The sequence below is a fragment of the Terrapene carolina genome, unplaced genomic scaffold, assembly GCF_002925995.2.
Source record: "Terrapene carolina triunguis isolate 2854851 unplaced genomic scaffold, T_m_triunguis-2.0 Scaffold714, whole genome shotgun sequence".
Taxonomy (NCBI): Eukaryota; Metazoa; Chordata; order Testudines; family Emydidae; genus Terrapene; species Terrapene triunguis.
In genome coordinates this window covers 12,626,895-12,648,096 of record NW_020665065.1, presented here as the reverse complement: position 1 = coordinate 12,648,096, position 21,202 = coordinate 12,626,895, and the positions used below count along the sequence as shown (strand labels likewise).

Genomic DNA, 21,202 nt, shown 5'->3' with positions numbered 1-21,202 from the left:
AAATATTTGTGTTTTCTACATTTTCAGCTATATTGTTTTCAATTACAACTCAGAATACTAAATGTACAGTGTTCACTTTATATTATTTTTGATTACAAATATTTGCACTGTAAAAAAGAAAAAAGAAATAGTATTTTTCCATTCACCTAATACAAGTACTGTAGTGCAATCTCTTTATCATGAAAGTTGAACTTCCAACTGTAGAATTATGTACAAAAAATAACTAAGTTCAAAAATAAAACAATGTAAAACTTTACAACCTACAAGTCCACTCAGTTCAACTTCTTGTTCAGCCAATCCCTCAAACAAGTTTGTTTACACTTGCAGAAGAGAACGCTGCCTGCTTCTTTTTTATAATATCTGAAAGTGAGAACAGGCGTTCACATGGCACTCTTGTGGCCGACATTGCAAGATATTTATGTGCCAGATGCACTAAAGATTCATATGTCCCTTCATGCTTCAACTATCATTCCAGAGGACGTGTCCAAGCTGATAACGGGTTCTACTCGATAACCATCCAAAGCAGAGCAGACTGAAGCAAGTTCATTTTCATCATCTGAGTCAGATGCCACCAGCAGAAGGTTGATTTTCTTTTGTGGTGGTTCGGGTTCTGTAGTTTCCACAGCAGAGTGTTGCTCTTTTAAGACTTCTGAAGGCATGCTCCACACCTCGTCCCTCTCAGATTCTATAAGGCAGATAACATTTCTATTCCATAGGCGGGAGGAATATTTCAATAGGAGTAACATAATAAAGGGCAAGATAGTGCCTTAAAAGGTTTAGGATCACATTGGTTACACAGTGTAGAACCAAATATTTATTTTAGATCCTCAGAATCATTTTGAAATAACTTTACCCTTTCCCAGTTGGTATTATAAATGTTCTCCCACTGCTGAGGCATTAGCTGCTCAAACTAGAAAGAAAACGAAGCGGTTCTAGATGGGCAGAGAATACGCTGTACGATTTTCAACTGAAGAGAAAATAGAAATATCAAGAACCAGAGCATCTTTAGTGGTATAAAAGCAACTTTCCCTCTCTTGGTATTGTCACCTCCTCATCAATTACTGGGAGTGGACTACATCCACCCTGATTGAATTGGCCCTGTCAACTCTTGGTTCTCCACTTCTAAGGTAATTCCCTTCTCTTCATGTATAATAATACCTGCATCTGTAATTTTCACTCCATGCATCTGAAGAAGTGGGTTTTTTACCCACGAAAGCTTATGCCCAAATAAATCTGTTAGTCTTTAAGGTGCCACTGGACTCCTTGTTGTTTTTGTGGATACAGACTAACACGGCTACCCCGATACCTGTTGGCTTATTGTTTTTATACAACTGTTAAGGCCAATATGGCGTTTGCATCTTTGTTAAATGCGCTATTCTTATTTTCAAATAAAGGTGGCTGGATACTTAAGGCCGTTGTGAACAATTTCATGTTAAGCATGAAGCAATTGTTGGTTTGCTCATCAAACTTGTATGTATCATGTTTTCTGAGGATAATAGAGTGAAAGGAAGAAAAACCCAGCGTCACCCTTACTGTATTCTCCACAAGCGAATTTTAGAGTTTCTCACAGGTTAGACTCTCTAGCGATGAGATTTATTTACAATACTAAGGGTCTGGAGTGAGGGAGGTGGGTGTTAAACTACATTTACAGGCAAAGCCCATCATTGAAAGCCTGAACCTGCTCTCGCTGTCGTAGGCTGTAGTACCCCTACTGCCATCACCAGCGGCAGGATGGGGCTGCTAAGCTATTTGCTCTGTAGTTGATAAATATTCATATTCAATTGTCGTAAGGTGGCAGGCAAGATTTTCCTCTTGGTGCTCAAGCTCTGGTGATAGCCTTTACTAACTGTATCATTAAAGAAATGCAGCAACTGGTCCTCCTTGTTTGCTTACAGCTTGTTGGAATGATTATGAATCTTCTAAGGAGGGTGAAGAAGAAAATGTCACTTATTCTCCTCCCCTGCAGAATAATATTTTTGAATATGGCTCTTGGAATTTGAAAGCTACGTTAGCAATAGGTTAGGAGTGCCGGTAACAATAGGAAGCACACAGCAAGAGTTCTTACTGAAATAATACAAAAATGGTCTTTTAAAGCCATTTAAGATACATATTTAACGTTCAAAGCCACTGAGCACAAGGTTGTTAAGTGAGGTAAGTTACTGCCTTCAGTTATGTGTGGGTCACTCCCTTTGCAAACAGTAGGATGGATGCTCCCCTAAGGGCACAATTTGGCCTAGTAAAAGAACTTTCTTCAGTGTTTCAAGGGCATGGGGCAACTGGTCTTAGAATGGTTTAAAGCCACAACGCACTGTATACATGCACTGTATTCATGTCCAGTTGGTGGGTTACAATCTTCTAAGATCTGAACGATAGACATTGCTTACTGGATGGTCGTTACCATCGTAAACAGGTAAATACTTTCTGAAACGAAAACAGAAATAGTTATTTGAGCCTAGGGAGCCACTCTGGCTAACATGTATACGCAGGGGGCAGTAACCAACCTTTTTAGCTGTCAGTGTCTCTTGCTTTTTAAATTACCAATACGTATCTGCGCAACAATATACGACTCATCAGCTAGTAACTTGATTCTTGCCACTGAACTGGCATGAAGATGGGCACTGTCTCAACATTTATTTCTTATTTTAGATTGCGTGTGATCCAATATGATTAGCTGCTTCCCCCAAAAAACTTTCCAGCTTGAATAGCTAGATCAGTGTTTCTCAAACTGGGGTCGCCGCTTGCGGTTTGTTTACCTGCCCCGTCCGCAGGTCCGGCCGATCGCGGCTCCCACTGGCCGCGGTTCGCCGCTGCAGGCCAATGGGAGCTGCTGGAAGTGGCAGCCAGTAAGTCCCTCGGCCCGCGCCGCTTCCAGCAGCTCCCATTGGCCCGGAACAGTGAACCGCGGCCAGTGGGAGCCGCGATCGGCCGGACCTGCGGACAGGGCAGGTAAACAAACCGGCCCGGCCCGCCAGGGGCTTTCCCTACGCAAGCAGCGACCCCCGTTTGAGAAACACTGAGCTAGATGTTCACTGCAACAAGTATGAATTTTATATGGGACAGCTGCAGTGAGCCTAAAGCAATATTGAGCCAATGCACAGGCTGAACTGCTAAAACTTACTTTATAAATATAATATGCAGAGAAATGTACCAAAAGGGAAGCATTCAGTTAAGTTTGTGTAATGGACCTTTATGGATTTTAAATTCTAACCACTTAGACCACACACACATCAACTGATCATCACAGCTTCTCCTTACAGGCTGAACCTCTGCATTTCACGTATTACAAATTGTTTTACTCTAGCCTTAAATTTAAAAATATTCTTACCGTGTGCCTTTATTTAAGAACTTGACAAATAAGTGAATTAAAGAGTAAAACTTTAATGGACTGCGTATTTCTAATCAAAAGTTTATAAAAAAGTATGCATGTTGGGAAAATCTGCTGAAATCCGCAACATGTTACTCGGTAATTTTGTGGCAAAAGCATATCCCATGATTGAAACTTACACAGCAGATGCCATGTTGCAGGCAGGAAGTCACTGCAATTGAAAACCACTTTCAGAGAGACAAAGAGCCCAACAGCACCATTAAAAAAAAAAGTAAACAGCAAGATATTCCTTATATTTTTTTTAATTGAAAATTCTTACAAAATAAGACTTAACTCCATTACAGATAAAGTCAATTTTCCTAGTTTCTTTGAGTTACGGGACAAGCCACCATCTTTCCTCCAAGTCTGTCTATGAGATCACACTCTGCTTTTGGTAAGGGAACACTGTCAAGGTTAATGAGTCCAACATTTGATGTAAAGTACCTCTGTCTCTCAATACTGTATCTATTCAAAAAGTTTAATTAGGAGGTGCATTTTTTAAGATTCCAAAACAAATGATGCAGTGATTTTTCAAATCAACTCAAATCTGTGCCAGCAGCCTAACACTTATGAGCAACCCTACAATAACAAACTAACTTATTAAATCACACTTATTAAATCAAAGGGTGGTGGAGGAAGCGTGTATGAAACCAATAAATTAAGATTTCAAGTTTTGTCCTTTTAAAATATCTTGCCAATGACCCCAGCAACTGGATTATATCGGTCTACAATACAGCTCTGAACAGGGTGTGGTTATTTTTCTGAAAACTAAGCAATCATTTTGCAAAAAATGATCTCTCTGTTTTTAATACTGAAGAGTGCCGTTAAACTATGTGACCCAGTAAGCCCTACCACTCTACTCCAGTAAACAGATTCACAAAAGCATTATAAATCTGGTGTAAAAAATGAAGTGAACTTCTGGCAGAGCACTTTATGCATCTGCTTTAAATTGCACCCAGGGTCCTGAAATTCAAAAAAGTGCACCCTTATGATAAGATTCTTTAACCACCCACAATACAACTCCACAGAAGACAAATGAATGTCTTTATATTACAACTACATTCCTTCGCTCTTAAGAATAGCTTTCTAGAGAGAATGTACAGTTTCAATTAGTGCAATATGACTCAATAGAACTTCTTTAAATTTTTTTTTTTTTTTTTTTACAGTAAACAGACCTTTATACAGACCCACAAACTATTTTGTACTTCCTTATTTACATCAAACAGTTGTATATATATATATATACACACGTTAACAAAATACAGAACTTCTCCCATAATATTTCAAATGTCTGTTATTCAATAAACACTTTAAAAAAAATTGTTTTCATAAACAAAATAACTCCACACAGCAAATACTCTAATTGCATTAATTTGTTTCCAGTGCACTATGTTCTTCAATTACAGAATACACTTTCCACCAATCAATTTTTGTTCTTTCATTTTATTTTGGAGACAGAATACCTTTATCCCCTGTATTAGTATTTGTGATGGCGTTAGGGAAATTTGGTTTCAGGAGTCCAGCTCCAATTCTTCTTGGTTTTCACTGAGTCTTAGCATAAGCTGTTGCTCATAATACAGGCTCTTTGCATAGTTTATTTCTTGAGATAACTTTACTGCTAAAACTTCAGACTTCACATGGACCTGCACAAATAAAAGTAGTGGGAAATTTTAATACCGCTGTGAAGATAAAAAATCCACTTAAAGTAATTATCTGCAGTTATCAAATCTGTCATCTAACTGCAATGACCAGGCTGGTTACTTTAAGAGGTAGTCCTACCTAGGGCTGGTCTACACTGGGGGGGGGGGGGGGGAGAGTGTCAATGTAAGATACGCAAACTCCAGCTATGCGAATAGCGTAGCTGAAGTCGAAGTATCCCATTCGACTTACCCCACTGTGAGGACGGCGGCAAATCCGACGAGGTGGAGTACGCACCTCGATTCGGGAATCGATTTATCGCGTCTCATCTAGACGTGATAAATCGATCCCCGAGAGATCGATTTCTACCTGCCGATCCAGGTGGGTAGTGAAGACGTGCCCTTAGTGTTAAGTAGAAAACTAGAAATTGGGACTCCATTTCTGTTCCCAGGTGTACCACTTACTCATCATTTTCCCTATCTCTAAAGTAGAGATTTCCTTACCTAGCTTAGTGCTGAAGATGAGTGAATTAATGTTTGTAAAAGGGTTCTGAGATACTCTGATAAACAGTATTTTAATTATTTACATGGAACTTGGCTCAAAGAGACAGATAGGCAGACAACTAGAGACATTAGGTATGCTATTTGCACTGGAGGGAGAGAGATGGGCCATACAAGTACTTTAGGGCCAGTCATTTTACCCCTCCTATCTTTTCTGTCTCTTTTCTATTTAGAATGTAAGTGCTTTGGGGCAGGTACAGGGCACTGATCTCTGCTCACATCTCTAGGTGCTACAGTAATACTTACATCAGTAAGTGTACAAACTCCAGTTAGATTAGAACTGAGAGCTCTGCTATTTTTGATCTGTCTACATTACAAAGATTAATTTTTACTATACACATGGAATAAATATCATGAGATTGGAGAGAATATTTTGCTACTACAAGGTGAGGAAGAGCAGACAAGACTGTAAAACAGCGTGATGGATATTCCATTAAACAAAGGAATACTGGGTCAGGCTTCTGAATTTTTTTTTTTTTTTTTAAATTAGATTCCACCCTTAGTAATATCATTCTGGGTAATGCCCCGCCTATCATTCTGATTGGATTTCTTGTCCTAGGGAAGTGGAACAGTCTCCATATCTGTCAGTGATACCTTCCCTTATTCAGGGAGCTGCTGGATTTGCCTTGATCTTTCTCTCTTGAGCTTAAAGAACAAAAGTACCACGATCACTTCTGCACCCAGGTCTCCCTCACAGATGGGCAAAACACCATAAAAAAAAAAGACTACAGTGTCTACTTTCACTGCCGGTTGAATGACATTTTCAAAATTAAATGGCATAGAAGACGGTATACCAATGATGACAAAGTATTTGACTATTGCAATATAGAAAGCAAAAAAACATAATATGAACAGAAGAGTAAGTGCTGGGTCCTCACCATAGGTTTCTGCTGTGATGGGCCTGGTATTGCTACACCGCTACTTGTATTCACAGCTTTCTTTGTCAGCTGTACATAGACCTTCCCGTGGTCCTTTGAAATGAGGCAGTGGTAGAGATGATCATATTTGACTTCCAAGAAGATGGCCTCTCTGTCGACATAATCCCCACTCTTCAGGAAATAAACAGCTTTGGACGAAATAAGAACACAATAGCTGTCTGTGTTCTCCACTGCTATGAAACTGCAAAAACCAGAAAGATAAGTCCGTGTTGTTTTACATCGTCTTATTTGTAAAACACTGAGCTGGGAGGGAGACTATTCTGTTCTTGTACTTGCTACTCCCTGTGTGACCTCTGAAGACCTACCAGGAAAATGAACTGCAGCAGAAATAGTGCTGTGACCTTAGGATTCAAATGTTTTTTTATCAGTTCATCAAAAATAAACATGCCCCAAACGGTCACCCTTGCACAATAAGTGTAATATTAATATTAAAGTGCCCGTTTTGTAGCCTTTCTAGCTTTGGAGAGGAGGGCTACAAAACAGGCAGAGTTACAGAGTTAACTCTAGATCAAACAAAACATCAGGGATACGATAGTCTCACTCAAAAACCAAAGAAAGCATAGAGTTAGAAGTGACAGGGAACAGAAGGATAAGAAAGCGAGGCAGTGAGACTGGAGTGAGCACATAGCATACCAAGTTTTACTGCCATAACTCTGTCAGTTAGGGGTGTGATTTTTTTTTATATTTATGTCAGTAGGAGAAGAATAAGAGAAGAGAGGAAAGGGTAGAGATGCAATCACTCCATGACATAGGTAGCTGCGAGCATTCTGTTAATAAATATCGTTTAGTGGGGGGGTCGACTGAGTCACTACCCTACCTTTCAAACCACACAAGAAATTTCCCCAGCATGGAGACGTGGTGGTTTGTTCGTTTGTTTGTTTAAAGCCAATTTTATTGCTGACAAATTCTTTAAATTGAAATTGTTTGTAAATCTACTCTGATGAAAGGTGTGTTGGAATGTATTAATGAAACCGCACGACTGTCTCTCATGATACATTACAAACTACAGTGCTTCACTTTCCTTTCTTCAAAACAAACAAACAAAAACAAAAACAACATTAACCTGCTGCCTGACCAGTAGCTAGAGAAGAGAAATTAGCTGTTTAACATTGGGGGTGAAAGGTTAAGCAGCAAGCAGGAGGGTTTCCCAGAGAGATTAGTTAGTTTGAGTGATGAATATGGGAGGGAGTATAGGGGGAATGAAGGAGATTTAGAGAATTATACTGTCTGAAAAGATCAATGTAAAAACAATGACAATTCAAAAGTGAAATATTTTATATATACACAACATTTCGAGCCACCAAACAAGCCTGAACACTAATAGGATATTTTACAAATTTAAATATGTATTTAGTTTCTCTAGTCACACTATTAAATGAGAGTGCTAAATGGAATTTTTAGTGTTATTCCTGCACTGTCAGTAATTCACTAGTGTATGAAACATGCCTGCAGGAAGGAGATTCTACTCCTTTAGATCAATTATTAGGCAGTTTGAAAATTATTATGCTTAGCAACAATTAACATTCTCACTCCGTTATTTTTAAATCTCCCTCCTCCAAATGGTTACAGCTTGAGAGGCCTATTGCAATTTTTCAGAGATGATGTTGCTATTCAAATGAAACTGACAACTTTGTGTTACCTGTCCTATTCTCCTTACCAACTAAATGTTCTCTGCAGGCACTGTTTCTGCAGATCCACACTGTGTGCCAACATGTGACAACCACAGCATGAGCCTGCTGATGTGATGTCTCAAAGATGAGCAGATGATAAGAACATAAGAATGGCCGTCCATCCAGCCCAGTATCCTGTCTGCCGACAGTGGCCAATGCCAGGTGCCCCAGAGGGAGTGAAACTAACAGGTAATGATCAACTGATCTCTCTCCTGCCATCCATCTCCACCCTCTGACAAACAGAGGCTAGGGACACCATTCCTTTACCATCCTGGCTAATAGCCATTAATGGAGTTAACCTCCTCGAATTTATCTAGTTCTCTTTTAAACCCTGTTATAGTCCTAGCCTTCACAACCTCCTCAGGCAAGGAGTTCCACAGACTGACTGTGCGCTGTGTGAAGAAGAACTTCCTTTTATTTGTTTTAAACCTGCTGCCCATTAATTTCATTTGGTGGCCCCTAGTTCTTATATTATGGGAACAAGTAAATAACTTTTCCTTATTCACTTTCTCCACATCACTCATGATTTTATATACCTCTATCATATTCCCCCTTAGTCTCCCCTTTTCCAAGCTGAAAAGTCCTAGCCTCTTTAATCTCTCCTCATATGGAACCCATTCCAACCCCCTAATCATTTTAGTTGCCCTTCTCTGAACCTTTTCTAATGCCAGTATATCTTTTTTGAGATGAGGAGATGTACGCAGTATTCAAGATGTGGGCGTACCATGGATTTATATAAGGGCAATAAGATATTCTCCGTCTTATTCTCTATCCCTTTTTTAATCATTCCTAACATCCTGTTTGCTTTTTTGACTGCCACTGCACGGACGTCTTCAGAGAACTATCCACGATGACTCCAAGATCTCTTTCCTGATTTGTTGTAGCTAAATTAGCCCCCATCATATTGAATGTATAGTTGGAGTTATTTTTTCCAATGTGCATTACTTTACATTTATCCACATTTTAAATTTCATTTGCCATTTTGTTGCCCAATCACTTAGTTTTGTGAGATCTTTTTGAAGTTCTTCACAGTCTGCTTTGGTCTTAACTATCTTGAGCAGTTTAGTATCATCTGCAGACTTTGCCACCTCACTGTTTACCCCTTTCTCCAGATCATTTATGAATAAGTTGAATAGGATTGGTCCTCGGACTGACCCTTGGGGAACACCACTAGTTACCCCTCTCCATTCTGAAAATTTACCATTTATTCCTACCCTTTGTTCCCTGTCTTTTAACTAGTTCTCAATCCATTGCAGGACAGGATCCAGCAAATAAGCACCTCTTGCTTGTGGCAGGAAGATGCAGAGAAACTCACTGTCACATGTTCTTGGAAGTTCTTCATTCACAGACTGTTCAGTGTAAGGAGAGAAATACCAAAGGGGTTGTAGGGCACAGCCAATGGAAGGAGTTCCTGAATTTCTGATAAATGTTATTGGTAGAACTGGGTGGAAATTTTTGTACGGAAAATGCCAATTCATTGGAATTGAAACGTTCCGCAGGAACATGTCGATTTTGATGACATTCCAGTAGAAACCAGGCAGGTTTCTCATGGAACCCTGCCTGCTACTCAGGTTTGGAAACCTGGTTGCTGGTACCTCAGCCTGCTGGGGAACCAGAACTCCCAGCTCCTTGTCAACTTGGACTGACAAGGAGCCAAGAACCTGGAAGTCCTTGGCACCCAAGCTTGCTGGCAGCCCGAGCTCCCATGGTCCCTAGCTCTGGGACAATCTGCTGGGCAAACTCTGGCTCCTTAGCTGCTCACCTGGCAGGCTGCCACAGACAGCCAGGGACCGAGGTGGCCGAAACCCAGCCTGGCTGGCTCCCCAGCGATGCCCTCCTGGTGTCCAAGGAGTCAGGCAGCCGTTCTGGGAAAAATTTTGAGAATTTTTTTTTCCCTACTACGAAGTGAAAAACATTTCAAAATTTCAAAATCTTTCGTGGAACAGAAAATCCAGTTACTAATCAGCTTTAGTTATTGGCTACGAAACTTTCATCAGGTCCACCATTTGAGAAGCATTTTGCACAATATACCAATCTACATCTGACCGAACCACTGGTTATCAAAGAGGATTTTAATACCAAAACATCCAGCAGGGTCAGTTAATCAGATTTCTCCTCACTCCTCAATAAAATGGCTAGGGCTCCAAACTGCTATGGTAACACAAATAATACCACCATCGGTTTCTGATTGAAAGAATCATGCCAATAATCTTCAACAAATCCTTTCTATTACTAGCTTACTCCAGGAGGGTTCTTCTGTATTGTACACTTAACTCTTTGTCTTTTCCCCTCATGCCTTTGTGTCTCCTAGTCATGACAATTCATAGAGCCTCTTGTCATTGTAAACCCAGATGATATGATTAAGGAGAAGTCTCGCCACACCTTGTCTTTAGGGTTTTTTTTTTTTTTTTTTTTATCATTTAAAAGCTGTTGATGTTGCAAACACTAAGTGCATTAGTTATAATATGTATCTATTCTACTGTTTAGACTACAGGTGTGCCATTTAGCAGCTAGGTAAAGACCTTTGAAACTAGTCTGATTAATATATAGATTGTCAAAATAAATCCATCTTGCTTTAGTTCTATGTAATATGTACATAGGCCATTGTTCTTTGCTTGACAAACTTTTTTTTTTTTTTAAATTCAACCAGCTCCCCTGATCTAGTGCCTCTCAATTCAGTTATGAAATAAAATGACTATACTGTCAGTTTATATGTTGCTGTTCCCAGGACCTGACTGATAAAATTCTTCTCAGAGGCTTGTTTAACTTACTATTTCTAGTTAACAATCCCAACTTTCATTTATCTGCTGTACTACTATACCAGTGGTGGGTGCCTGCGGACAGTCAGTGTAAACAAACCGTCTCATGGCCCGCCAGCAGATTACGCTTGTGGGCCGCAGGTTGCCCACCACTGTACTATACTGTTCAACAGCAGTAGCTCTCACAGCCTTAGATGTTTAAATCTTTACCATATATCATTTTTAAGAGGACATAACAGCTAAGACAGTAGAGTTGTTACATAATTTTCTGAGGCGCGTGATGGGAATTTTAATTTTAAGTTGATACTAGAGACTTAAACAGATACTAGAGACTGGCAGAATACTAATTTCTCCTCACAACACACCACTGTGACAAAACAGGTATTATGTTTTATACCCATTTTAGAGACAGGTAAACTAAGGCACAGTGAGGTGCTCTGGTTTCAGTCAGAAGTTTCCAAAATGTGGTCCCCACAGAATTTACTGGCCAAATGGTTCTGGTTTTCCTTGTTCCCAGCTGCTAAACTGCATTAAAAGAAGCTAATTGACACACAAATTCATAGTATTATTATTCTATATAAGAAATTGCCACATGAAAGTTATGAAATTTCAGATGGGAAAGGAGGTGGTCTGTGTAATTGCAAAGGCATGGGGAGATAATCATGGGACATCCTCTGTTAAAATGTGGTCCATCCGATGAGAAACTATTATATCATTATTTCTACTATATATAGAAAGCTACACAATTACATAGAATGCTAATACCATATTCTGACTGACAAGGATTTACTTCATTTTATCAGTTTCTCTTGATCAATTAAAGTCACATTCCATAAATCAAATTATTTTACAGAGGGAAAAAAATCCCACCAAATGGCAAGACTATTGTCTAAACTAAAGCAAACAGACAATAAAAGGAAATTATTTTTTCTTGCTGTAGTTTACTGAATATTTAAGCCCCGATCTTCAGATGTGCCCAGCATAAGGCGCTCCCTTGAGTTCACTGATGTTCTCAGGCCCAGCACTTTAGAAAATCGGACAATTAATTTCTATGATGCTTTTTACAACAGGCCAGATTTAATCTTTATCGATTTTTCTACAAGGTGTCAGGGATGTATTTTGAGGAACAGAGGTATGAAAACCAAGGGCAGTGATTTCCTGGTGAAGCACTGACATTTTAGCAAATTTGTAGTTAAACCTTACATTACGTTCTAAGATTGAGTCACACATCATTACTCATTTTCTTTTGCCAACAACATACATCCTCTCCTCTGTGCTTAAAGTTTCAACAGAAGAGCTGAAAACTAAGACAGTTTTGTTTTTTTCTATATTCCTACATTTCTAGGATTTAAAAAAAATCAAATTAATAAAAGAAAATGAAAAATTAAATGAAACATGATCCAGTAGAACAAAGTAGAAGCAACCAGATCTCTGGAGAATTCGTGGGGCTTTAACTACATCAGGAAGTAATTACACAATATTTTCCAGAAGTGAAACAGTGAGCCTAACTGGAAAAAAATGTGGAAACATTTAGTTAGAACAGTAGAGCAAGGTATTATACCCCCCCTTTTATGGATTAAACTTTGAAGGAAAATATGCAAATAATCAGGTCTTTAAATCTGTTTTTAAATACAATACTAGGATAAAAGTCAGAGGCACAATTTTGTACTGGTTTTCCATGACAAGAGATACAGTTTTCTTGTTGAGTGATATTCCTGTTGGTGAAAGTCACAGTGAATGAACAATACAACAGCTCTAATTGTGTTAGACATTTTTGTTAATTTCACTGATGTACTTACTCATTTAGTAGCGCGCGCGTGCACACACACACCCTTCCCTCACTCATCAAAGTCTTATTTGGAAAATCTATATCAAAATTTAAATCTATCTCAGAGCTCAAGTTTTTCCCAATTTTCCCCCAGCAGAACCCAGATTATGGGCCCTGACAGTGAAAAATCTGTCCACGCAGTCCGTGTGTGTTTCACAGCCACTGAAACAACAGAACTTCCCACGAGAGACACAGTGATCACTAGTGCACAACCAACAAGAAAACCCTGGTGTGCGCACAGCTGCTGGAGAGCAGCTGTCAAATCTCTTAGACCCCCAACTTGAATAGTAGTAGGGAGAATGCAAAAACGGAGAGGGCAGGGAAGGTCATGGTGCCACCAGATTAGATACACTGAGGCACAAGGCTAGATGTCAAGTGATATAATTTCTCTATAACCTCACCTTCTTGGAAAATGTTATTACTGTTTTATTCTTTCAAAGCAAAATGAGAGTAATGAGACTGATAACATGCAGTTAAACAAGACTGCTACATCATTAAAAACCTAACTGCTCAGATTCCTTCTTTCGTAAATGTGGGGGGAGAGACTGACCATGTAATTCAGACTGGGCATCAAGAGACAAGGGTTCTAATCTTGGCTCTGCAATAGCCTGAGAGACACACCTTGGACTAATTACTTAATATCTTATTGCCTCAATTTTCCTTATCTGTGAATCAGAGATAATGACAATGAGCTAACTTATAAGGGTTTTGTGAGGCTACATCAAACGATATTTGTAAAACATGTGAACACACTTGGAAGGGAGGGGATGATGGAAATTCTCAAGCACCAAAAATATCCTCCAGTACATCAAAAACAAGAGAAATAGATGACGTGGATAAGAAAAGCTTTTAGTGGCTATCACAAAGACACAATGTATTTTCATACAATGATTATAGTGCAACACAGCAGTTGCTGGGTTATTACTTACAACTCATCTTGGATGTTGTCTGTCAGCTTGAATAGCTGCTCCTGTCCTTCTGCCTGGCTTTCTGAATACCGGGGCAATAGTCCTTGAGGGCCTCTACAACAGCGTGGCTTCCTCACTCTCTTGGCCTGGGTCCTACATACAAAACACACATTAACTGATTTAATGCGACTTTTAAGTTTCCCTTGGAAACTTTACTCAATATAAGAAGTCATATTATAAGCAAGGTTTGGCATGAAAAAGCCATTAAGTTTTTAGATCTCTGTTGGTATCTGCTTCATATAAATACAATAATATTTTATCTGGGGGTCTCTCTAGTAGACACAGATCTTTATGCTTCTTTTTGCTATTTTCCATTGAAATCTGGTCTGAAATTGAAAAAAAAGCAGGTGAAATTGATGTGGAAAAGCACTGTGAAGCACAACGGCCTGCAAATTTTTAATAAAAATATGTATTAATACATAAAGGTTTTTACTCTTTTTTCCAGAAACAGGAATCCACATGTGGTGTATCCAGACAGTTATTGTATTTGTTGGAGAAGGTTGCATGTTGATGGACAAGATGGCAATAGGTTGAAAAGTAAGACACTCACAAGTACTCTGCACATATTAATGCTCTACCCACTGGTATCTGTATCAGCACTATAGTGTATCTATCTGTACTTTAAAAAAATCCTGAATGCTTTTAAAACTTGGGACACTACCAACATGTGCAGAATTGTGCTGCAGGATACCCACCCCTGCCTCATTCTTTGCCTCTTCCCAATCCCACCACTTTGAGACTGCTGCCTGCCGTTGAGATCTCTTTCAAGTTAGTACTATTAATTTTTCAAGAGGCTACTTATAGCCGAACGCAGTATTTTTGATTATTGAACCCTACTTCCCCTCTTAATGTTCTCTACAGACACTGCAGAATGAACTGCTGTTGTCCTTTTGATCTAACGAGGGGGAAAATCCCACATAACAATTAGTTTACTTCTTAAACTGCTTGGCAACAGCACACAAGAGTACTTGCCCTCTAAGTTTTGCTTCTTGCAGATGTTTTCTCTGGAGTCTTGTTACTTCTTTAGTGCTTTTCCTTTTCATCAACCCTATCCCTATATACACACATACACGAACACACTTTTCAACTCGGCTTTCCTCCGAGTTTTTGGCATCCCTGCCTACTAACTCTAATCATGGCAAACTATATTTTTACTGCCTCTACTCTTCTTGGCTACAGCTACTAGTAAAAGTCATCTTCTCTATGTCCCTCATGTGCTGCCTTTAACTTGAGTCACGGCTTTATTTGCCGTAACGGTTTACTTATTGTGACTAAATTCACTTTAAGCACTTTGACTATTGCTGCTTCCTGTGGCTTTGTTTTCTTGTAGCCTCTGTGGCATGGTATCATTCAGCTGGCTCAGTGGAAGTAAGAAATGGAAACCTCCCTTTCCCAACCCCTTGGAATGCAGAGAACAGGCTACTATCATAAATGCCATTGGCTCTTTTAGAAGGCTTTGTTTGCTTATTTTTACCTCTGAGCTATTTGTTTAAGTCTGCACCTGAAATGCAGGAATAAGATGTGCTGGTAAAGAGAGGCTAGATGTCACATTTTGAGGATGTACTATTCGAATGTCTGAATTAGCATACAAAATGGCAACCTGAAATGCCTCAAATGCCACAACCCTGATCCTTAAAAATTTCCAATGTTGCCTCTACAACTAGCTGACATTTCCACAGTTTTGTTATTAGTAGCTGTCTAAAAACAGTGCTATATCTATCTAATTTACCTAGGAACTGCTGTGCTGTATGTTGTTTAGAAACCTGTAGATAACTAGTGCCCAGCAGTGGTCTTTCTTGCACTGGAGAAAAAAGATAAAATATCCCCCCTTGTGCTGCTGTTGGAGGTGGTGCAGGGATGAATTACCAAGGTGTAAAGTAATAAAACAGCATTTCATAAGGGACAGACAGGTACTTGGAAGTAAAACTAGACAGCACTTTAATCCATTTATCAAAATTCTTGCATGCTCCTATTTCCAGGCAGCTGGAATATACTGTGAAGAGGCTAGTTTGTAACCAAAGAACTTAAATAAATAAAAGGTTAAAGCAGAAATCATGACATATCCATCAGCTTCTCAGAACATTTTACTTGTGAACCCTACTTGTGTGAATTTTCCTTCTCTCCCTGCACCACGTTCTCGACAGCTTTAAAGACCCAACTCTTCCACCCTGCACCCACACACTTACAGCAGTTTTCACAACTTTACAAAACAAAATGAATTGTTGAATATGAAAGAAGGGATTAGAGATTACAAAACAGGTACAAACTGGTTATTGGCTTCTTATTTTATCTGCTTCCCAAGTTTGTGCAATCTCTCTCATCCTTCCAGGGACTTACAACTGCAAAAATTCAGATCAAGAAAAGAATCCACAGCCCTAAAAGAAGTAGTTAAGCCAACCTAAGCCAGACAGCACTAAGCAGACAGCACTAGGTTGAGAGAAGAATTCTTCCATCGCTGTAGTAAGGGCTTGTCTACACTTGAAACGCTATAGCTACACCGCTGTAGCACTTCAGAGTAGAGACACGACCAACACTGATGGGAGGAGTTCTCCTGTTAGCGAAGGTAATCTACCTCCCTGAGAGTTTGGTTGCTAGGTTGACAGGAGAATTCTTCCATCGCCTAGCACTGTCTATATGGGAGTGGGGGAAGGTCAGTTTAACTACACTGCTCTAGGTCAACCTAACTTTTTAGTGTAGACCAGGCAGAAGTGAACTGAACTGCTGCAATTGTGCTGCTGTAGCGTTTCTAGTGTAGACATACCTTCTACCAACAACATTTGTTTTTCAGCCTCTCCTGCCATGTTGCCACACAGCTTTTGATTTTGGCGAATGAAAAATCACTTCTCTAGATAAAAAACTAAGCAGCAGTATCACCAAGTGGACTGAGTAGGGAACTAGGAGACAACACCTAAAATCTAATCTTGGCTCTGCCACAAACTCACTTTGTGATCTTGGACCAAGCACACTGTAGACACTCTTCCATGTCTTATTTCCCCATCTGAGAACACATGATACTTCTGCCTGTCCATACTTATCTTACATAACTTTCAGAGGACTGATTGTAGAGCATTTTTAAGATGTAAATGCTATATAAGAGCTAATTATTCCAACCATCCCTCTGTTCGCCAGAAACTGGGAATTAGCGACAGGGGATGGATCACTTGATGATTACCTGTTCTGTTCATTTCCTCTGGGGCACCTGGCACTGGCCACTGTCGGAAGACAGGACACTGGGCTAGATGGACCCTTGATCTGACCCAGTAGAGCCATTCTTATGTTCTTCAGAAGTTGAAAACTAGTATATGACAGAGTGATGACCTTTACTTCACCCTGAATCTATCGAAAAAGAACCTTTTTGCCAGTTTAAGTTCATATAGATCTCCAGCATATAGATCACTAAAAATGATATTAATATGCACATTTAAATCAGAAATGGTCTGTGAGGATTTAGGGCTGCATGGTACAAGATATTTACTGCAGGTCTGAACATGTATTTATTTATATAAATTTACAGAAAACTAAGAGGAGTGAAATAAAATGTTTGAAGCAAACAGTAATTTTTCATCAACAGCATCTGTCTGAGTTGCAGTAGCCTGAGTATTACATGATCATACTGAATTCACAACCTAAACTGCTTAAACAAAGATTTTAATTTACTGAAGAATTACTTAAAGAGCCTAGTATGAGAGGGTAAAATTGGTGGAGAATTTCAAGTGTGTCATATATGTGGACAGTTAAGACAATGTAGAAGGAAGTGAAAGGGGAAGAACTGTGGTCAAGTGGTTAGAACAGGACACTAGGAATCCTGGGTTCTATTCCCATATCTGCTATTGGCTCACTCTGTGATCTTGGCCATGTCACTTAACTTCTGTCCCTCAGTTTTCCCATAGGTAGAACAGGAATAATAAAACTTCATAGGGATATAGTTGGCTTAATTGTTAAGTACTTCTAGATCTGTAGATGAAGTCCGTGTGTGAGATGTGCACATCACTACCAATTTCTACAGTTATAATGCAATACTAAATAAAATGTGTTTTTCTTAATGAAAATGCAAAATGTTTGAAGGCTATAGAACATACTTCCACAATAGGAAGCAGAGTCCCACCTTCGCTATCTTTCCATCTTGCTGTTTGTCCCGCCTCTTTGTCACACACACGCCTCAAAGAAAAAGCAAGGTTCCTGAATAACCCACATTTAAAAGAGCAGAACAACAGAGAAATTATTGTTTCTTGGCAGCCCTCACTGGCTCTTAAATCTTTCTGTAGCACCTAGAGACTGTAGCGACAAGTGATTCAGAAATGCTTATGTAGTGACAGATTTAAGGAGTGACTGGCTTACTCTTAACAAAAGGTTTAAACTTTTTAAAGCTACAGGTCAATAATTAACTTTTCAATGAAAGACTGTTCCATTATGCATTCAGGAAAGTGAAATGAATAATGGATCATTAATCCACCTGCCCTGGAATGGGCAACAAAGTGTCCAATCATTTTCAATATAAAATATTCTTCCAGTAACACTCGATCATGTCATTTTGTCAACTTCTCTTCTGCAGCACAGTGTCTGGAGGCATCTGAAAGGTGGCATGTGAGAATGCTGTGGGAAGTGGAAAGAATAGGGCCTTCTAATCATAACTATTCTGCAGAAATCAGGCCATCAGAGAGTGCTGGTTTCCAATGACTGGCCTAGGAGCAGGTCAGAGAAACAGAAGAAAAGTGCTAGGCATTGCAATGTGTTTTCTGAAAGACTCTTGGCAATTTATGAGTTAGTCTGGAAGAAATTAGGAGTACAGTGTGTCTACTAAGCTGATTTATTTACTGTTCCTCATTGCTTTTTTGGTGCTAAGATGTTCAACCTGGTGATAAAAGGTAATTCTCCTCTTGGTGATAAGAAGGTCAGCTGCCGTTTCATTAAGTGCGACTAATATTAACACCAATTGTGTTGACTGTCTTAGTACATCAGCCCTGGGCAAACTGGTTTGCTTGGTCTGGACAGCTAAAAACATTCCTCACTACTTGGGTTGGTTTTTTTTTTTTAATCTAAAATTTGTTCTGCTGTCTCAAGTTACGTTCTGTAAATAAAAAGCACCAATGATGAAATACAAAAAACTGAAAATCTATAGAGCAGAATGAACGGTGGTGTGCCCACATCTGTGTTACATTAAACATGCACTCAACAGATTTGCTGATTCTTTTTTAATAAGCACACAAAGGCAATACAAGAGAGAAATGCCCTTATGTCTACTAGTCACAGCAGGAAAGAGTGCTGCTCAATGGAGACACAAAGATTGTGAATGGTGTCAGAAGGTTGAGGCGCACAGTACAGTGCTTCACTGTTCAGACAAAGCATGAGACTTGAGATTCTTATTTCAATGTTATACGCATGTTTAAAAACCGTAAGGCTTCTATTATTGTAGCTGTGTTAATTGGTTGTCTTCTGCTATACAATCTGCAGGGTTTTTTTTTGTGAGTCAGCCAAAATGGCTTCACGTTTTTTTAAAAAGGTTTAGTGAGCAAATAGATCAGTGACTGTAGCAAGGCATGCACATATCTCACTGGTGAGGGCTATTTAAGAACTTGGTGATAAACAGCATAGCTTGGTTTACAGTATATCTAATGGGTTGCACCTTTCCATTTCCTCATCACCCAATCAAGAGTTGTTATTCAAAGTATCATAGTAGTTGTAAGAAAATCAAATTCCATCTCTTTCCATCGTAAGGAGGAAACAGAACACTGCACTGTAAGTTGTGGTCTTGCTAAGAAACAAAAGCTCGTGACAGGTTTCAGAGTAGCAGCCGTGTTAGTCTGTATCCGCAAAAAGAACAGGAGTACTTGTGGCACCTTAGAGACTAACAAATTTATTAGAGCTCGTGAGATTTTCTAAATCTGTCTTCCTGGTAAGAAAGCTGCCACTCTTGTCACGTGTTGTCCCATTTAAAAGCAGTTAAACACATTTTTAAATCAACAGATCATAAGCTTTTCCTCGGTATACAGAAATATCCTGATCTGTTCAATAGTATTTTGTTTTTTTTTTTAAAAAAAGGATTTCAGTGAACAACCCAGGAACTAAGTTTATTTGCAAGATTTAAAGAGACCCAAAACATGTTCTCAGCTTACTAGTTTCACCGATCTTAATAACATTTGTGACTTAGTGTCTGCAATGACACAAATTCTGCATATTTAAGCACTGTGTACAGTACTTAAGATGCTATTGCATCAAGTGCTTTGCAAGAAGACAAATCTTCTTTTCAAGTATTTTCAAGACAACAGTTCCTCTTGGAGGACATATCAATTTTACACATTTCCAGAAGACTTCACTGCAATTCTCAAATGAATGCATTAAAATCGTTCAGGTGAAAATCAGTTAGCTCAAGAGATAAATGGATAAACAAATATGGTTGCTTACAAGGACTATATGTTTCAGAGTAGCAGCTGTGTGAAGATTAAATTCACTAGGATTGTTTCTGTTTTGGGGGGTTGCCTCTGCCAATTTATATCGGAAAGGAATAAGATAAGAGGCAGATTATCTTGTTTTCAATCTTACCAGTCAGATTTCCAGACACACTTTTTCTCTCTCTTCATCATAAAGTGGCTTAAAGCCCAGATACCTCTGTGCTGGGCTCTACTTGTGCCTTACCTGCCAGGCCCTTAATGGAATTGTACATGCAATAGTACGTAATGCAGTTTGGAGCCATTCAAATCCCAAACATGATCTGAGACACTCTAGGACTTGGAACATGCTGCTGTATGCAGAATTTGATCCACAGTCAGAAGAGGATGGCACACCACCAAACCCAGCACACAGGGGCAGTTAGCCACAAACTCATCTAGATAAACTGCTCTGGAAGTTACAGAAAGTTAGGAATGGATATACCACTAAACCTATTCAGCCCTACCCATCCTCCCTACTACCAAACCCTTCCCCTCAACACCTAGAACAAGACCCTAGCTCCCTTCCATCTGACAAATAGTCCTACATAAATCAGAGACAAACATCTAAAAACAAATCTCTTTGAAGCCATCAAGCTCTTCAACGCTCCCACCAGTAATAAATTTCCTCAGCCAGATCTATTCCTTGCTGCCAAAACATAACTGCAAGCAACTGTCACCAATGTCAGTGTTAAGAAAGGTGTTTCAGTTTTCCAATTTAACAGCCTAGTCACCGTACCCCATTAAAACAGTAACTTACTGGTGCTGGTAGAGTTAAAGCCCTGTCAATGTTTCCATTGTAAATCCTGTTTTCCACGTTTGTATAAAATTCATCTGTAAGAAGTCTGCTCCAGGCTGTAACTTGGCATGAAAAGTTTCAGCCTGGGAACAATTCTTTTTTTCCCTTTAAATAATTATGAAACAACATCAGTTTAAACAAAGGAAATTTGGCAGGTAATCTGTCCATGAAACAATTCAATCTCTGCTGGTATTTTGAAGAAAGAGAACATTAAATTTGTTGATCTACTTAACTGTGGAAAGAGTTTGGTGCA

At 39.2% G+C, this 21,202-nt stretch overlaps 1 protein-coding gene across 4 annotated transcripts in view; it reads right to left on the bottom strand.

The window, feature by feature from the left end:
- Positions 1 to 3,227: 3,227 nt before the first annotated feature.
- Positions 3,228 to 21,202, bottom strand: part of VPS13D (vacuolar protein sorting 13 homolog D) — a 183,431-nt gene continuing 165,456 nt past the window's right edge. For all 4 annotated transcript variants that reach the window (XM_026659907.2, XM_026659908.2, XM_026659909.2 and 1 more), the window contains 3 exons: positions 13,687 to 13,818; positions 6,441 to 6,681; positions 3,228 to 5,007 (listed from right to left, as the gene is read on the bottom strand). In XM_026659907.2, coding sequence (XP_026515692.1) covers positions 4,876 to 5,007; positions 6,441 to 6,681; positions 13,687 to 13,818 — 505 coding nt within the window. In that variant the 3' untranslated portion in view covers positions 3,228 to 4,875. The remainder of the gene's footprint in view (positions 5,008 to 6,440; positions 6,682 to 13,686; positions 13,819 to 21,202) is intronic.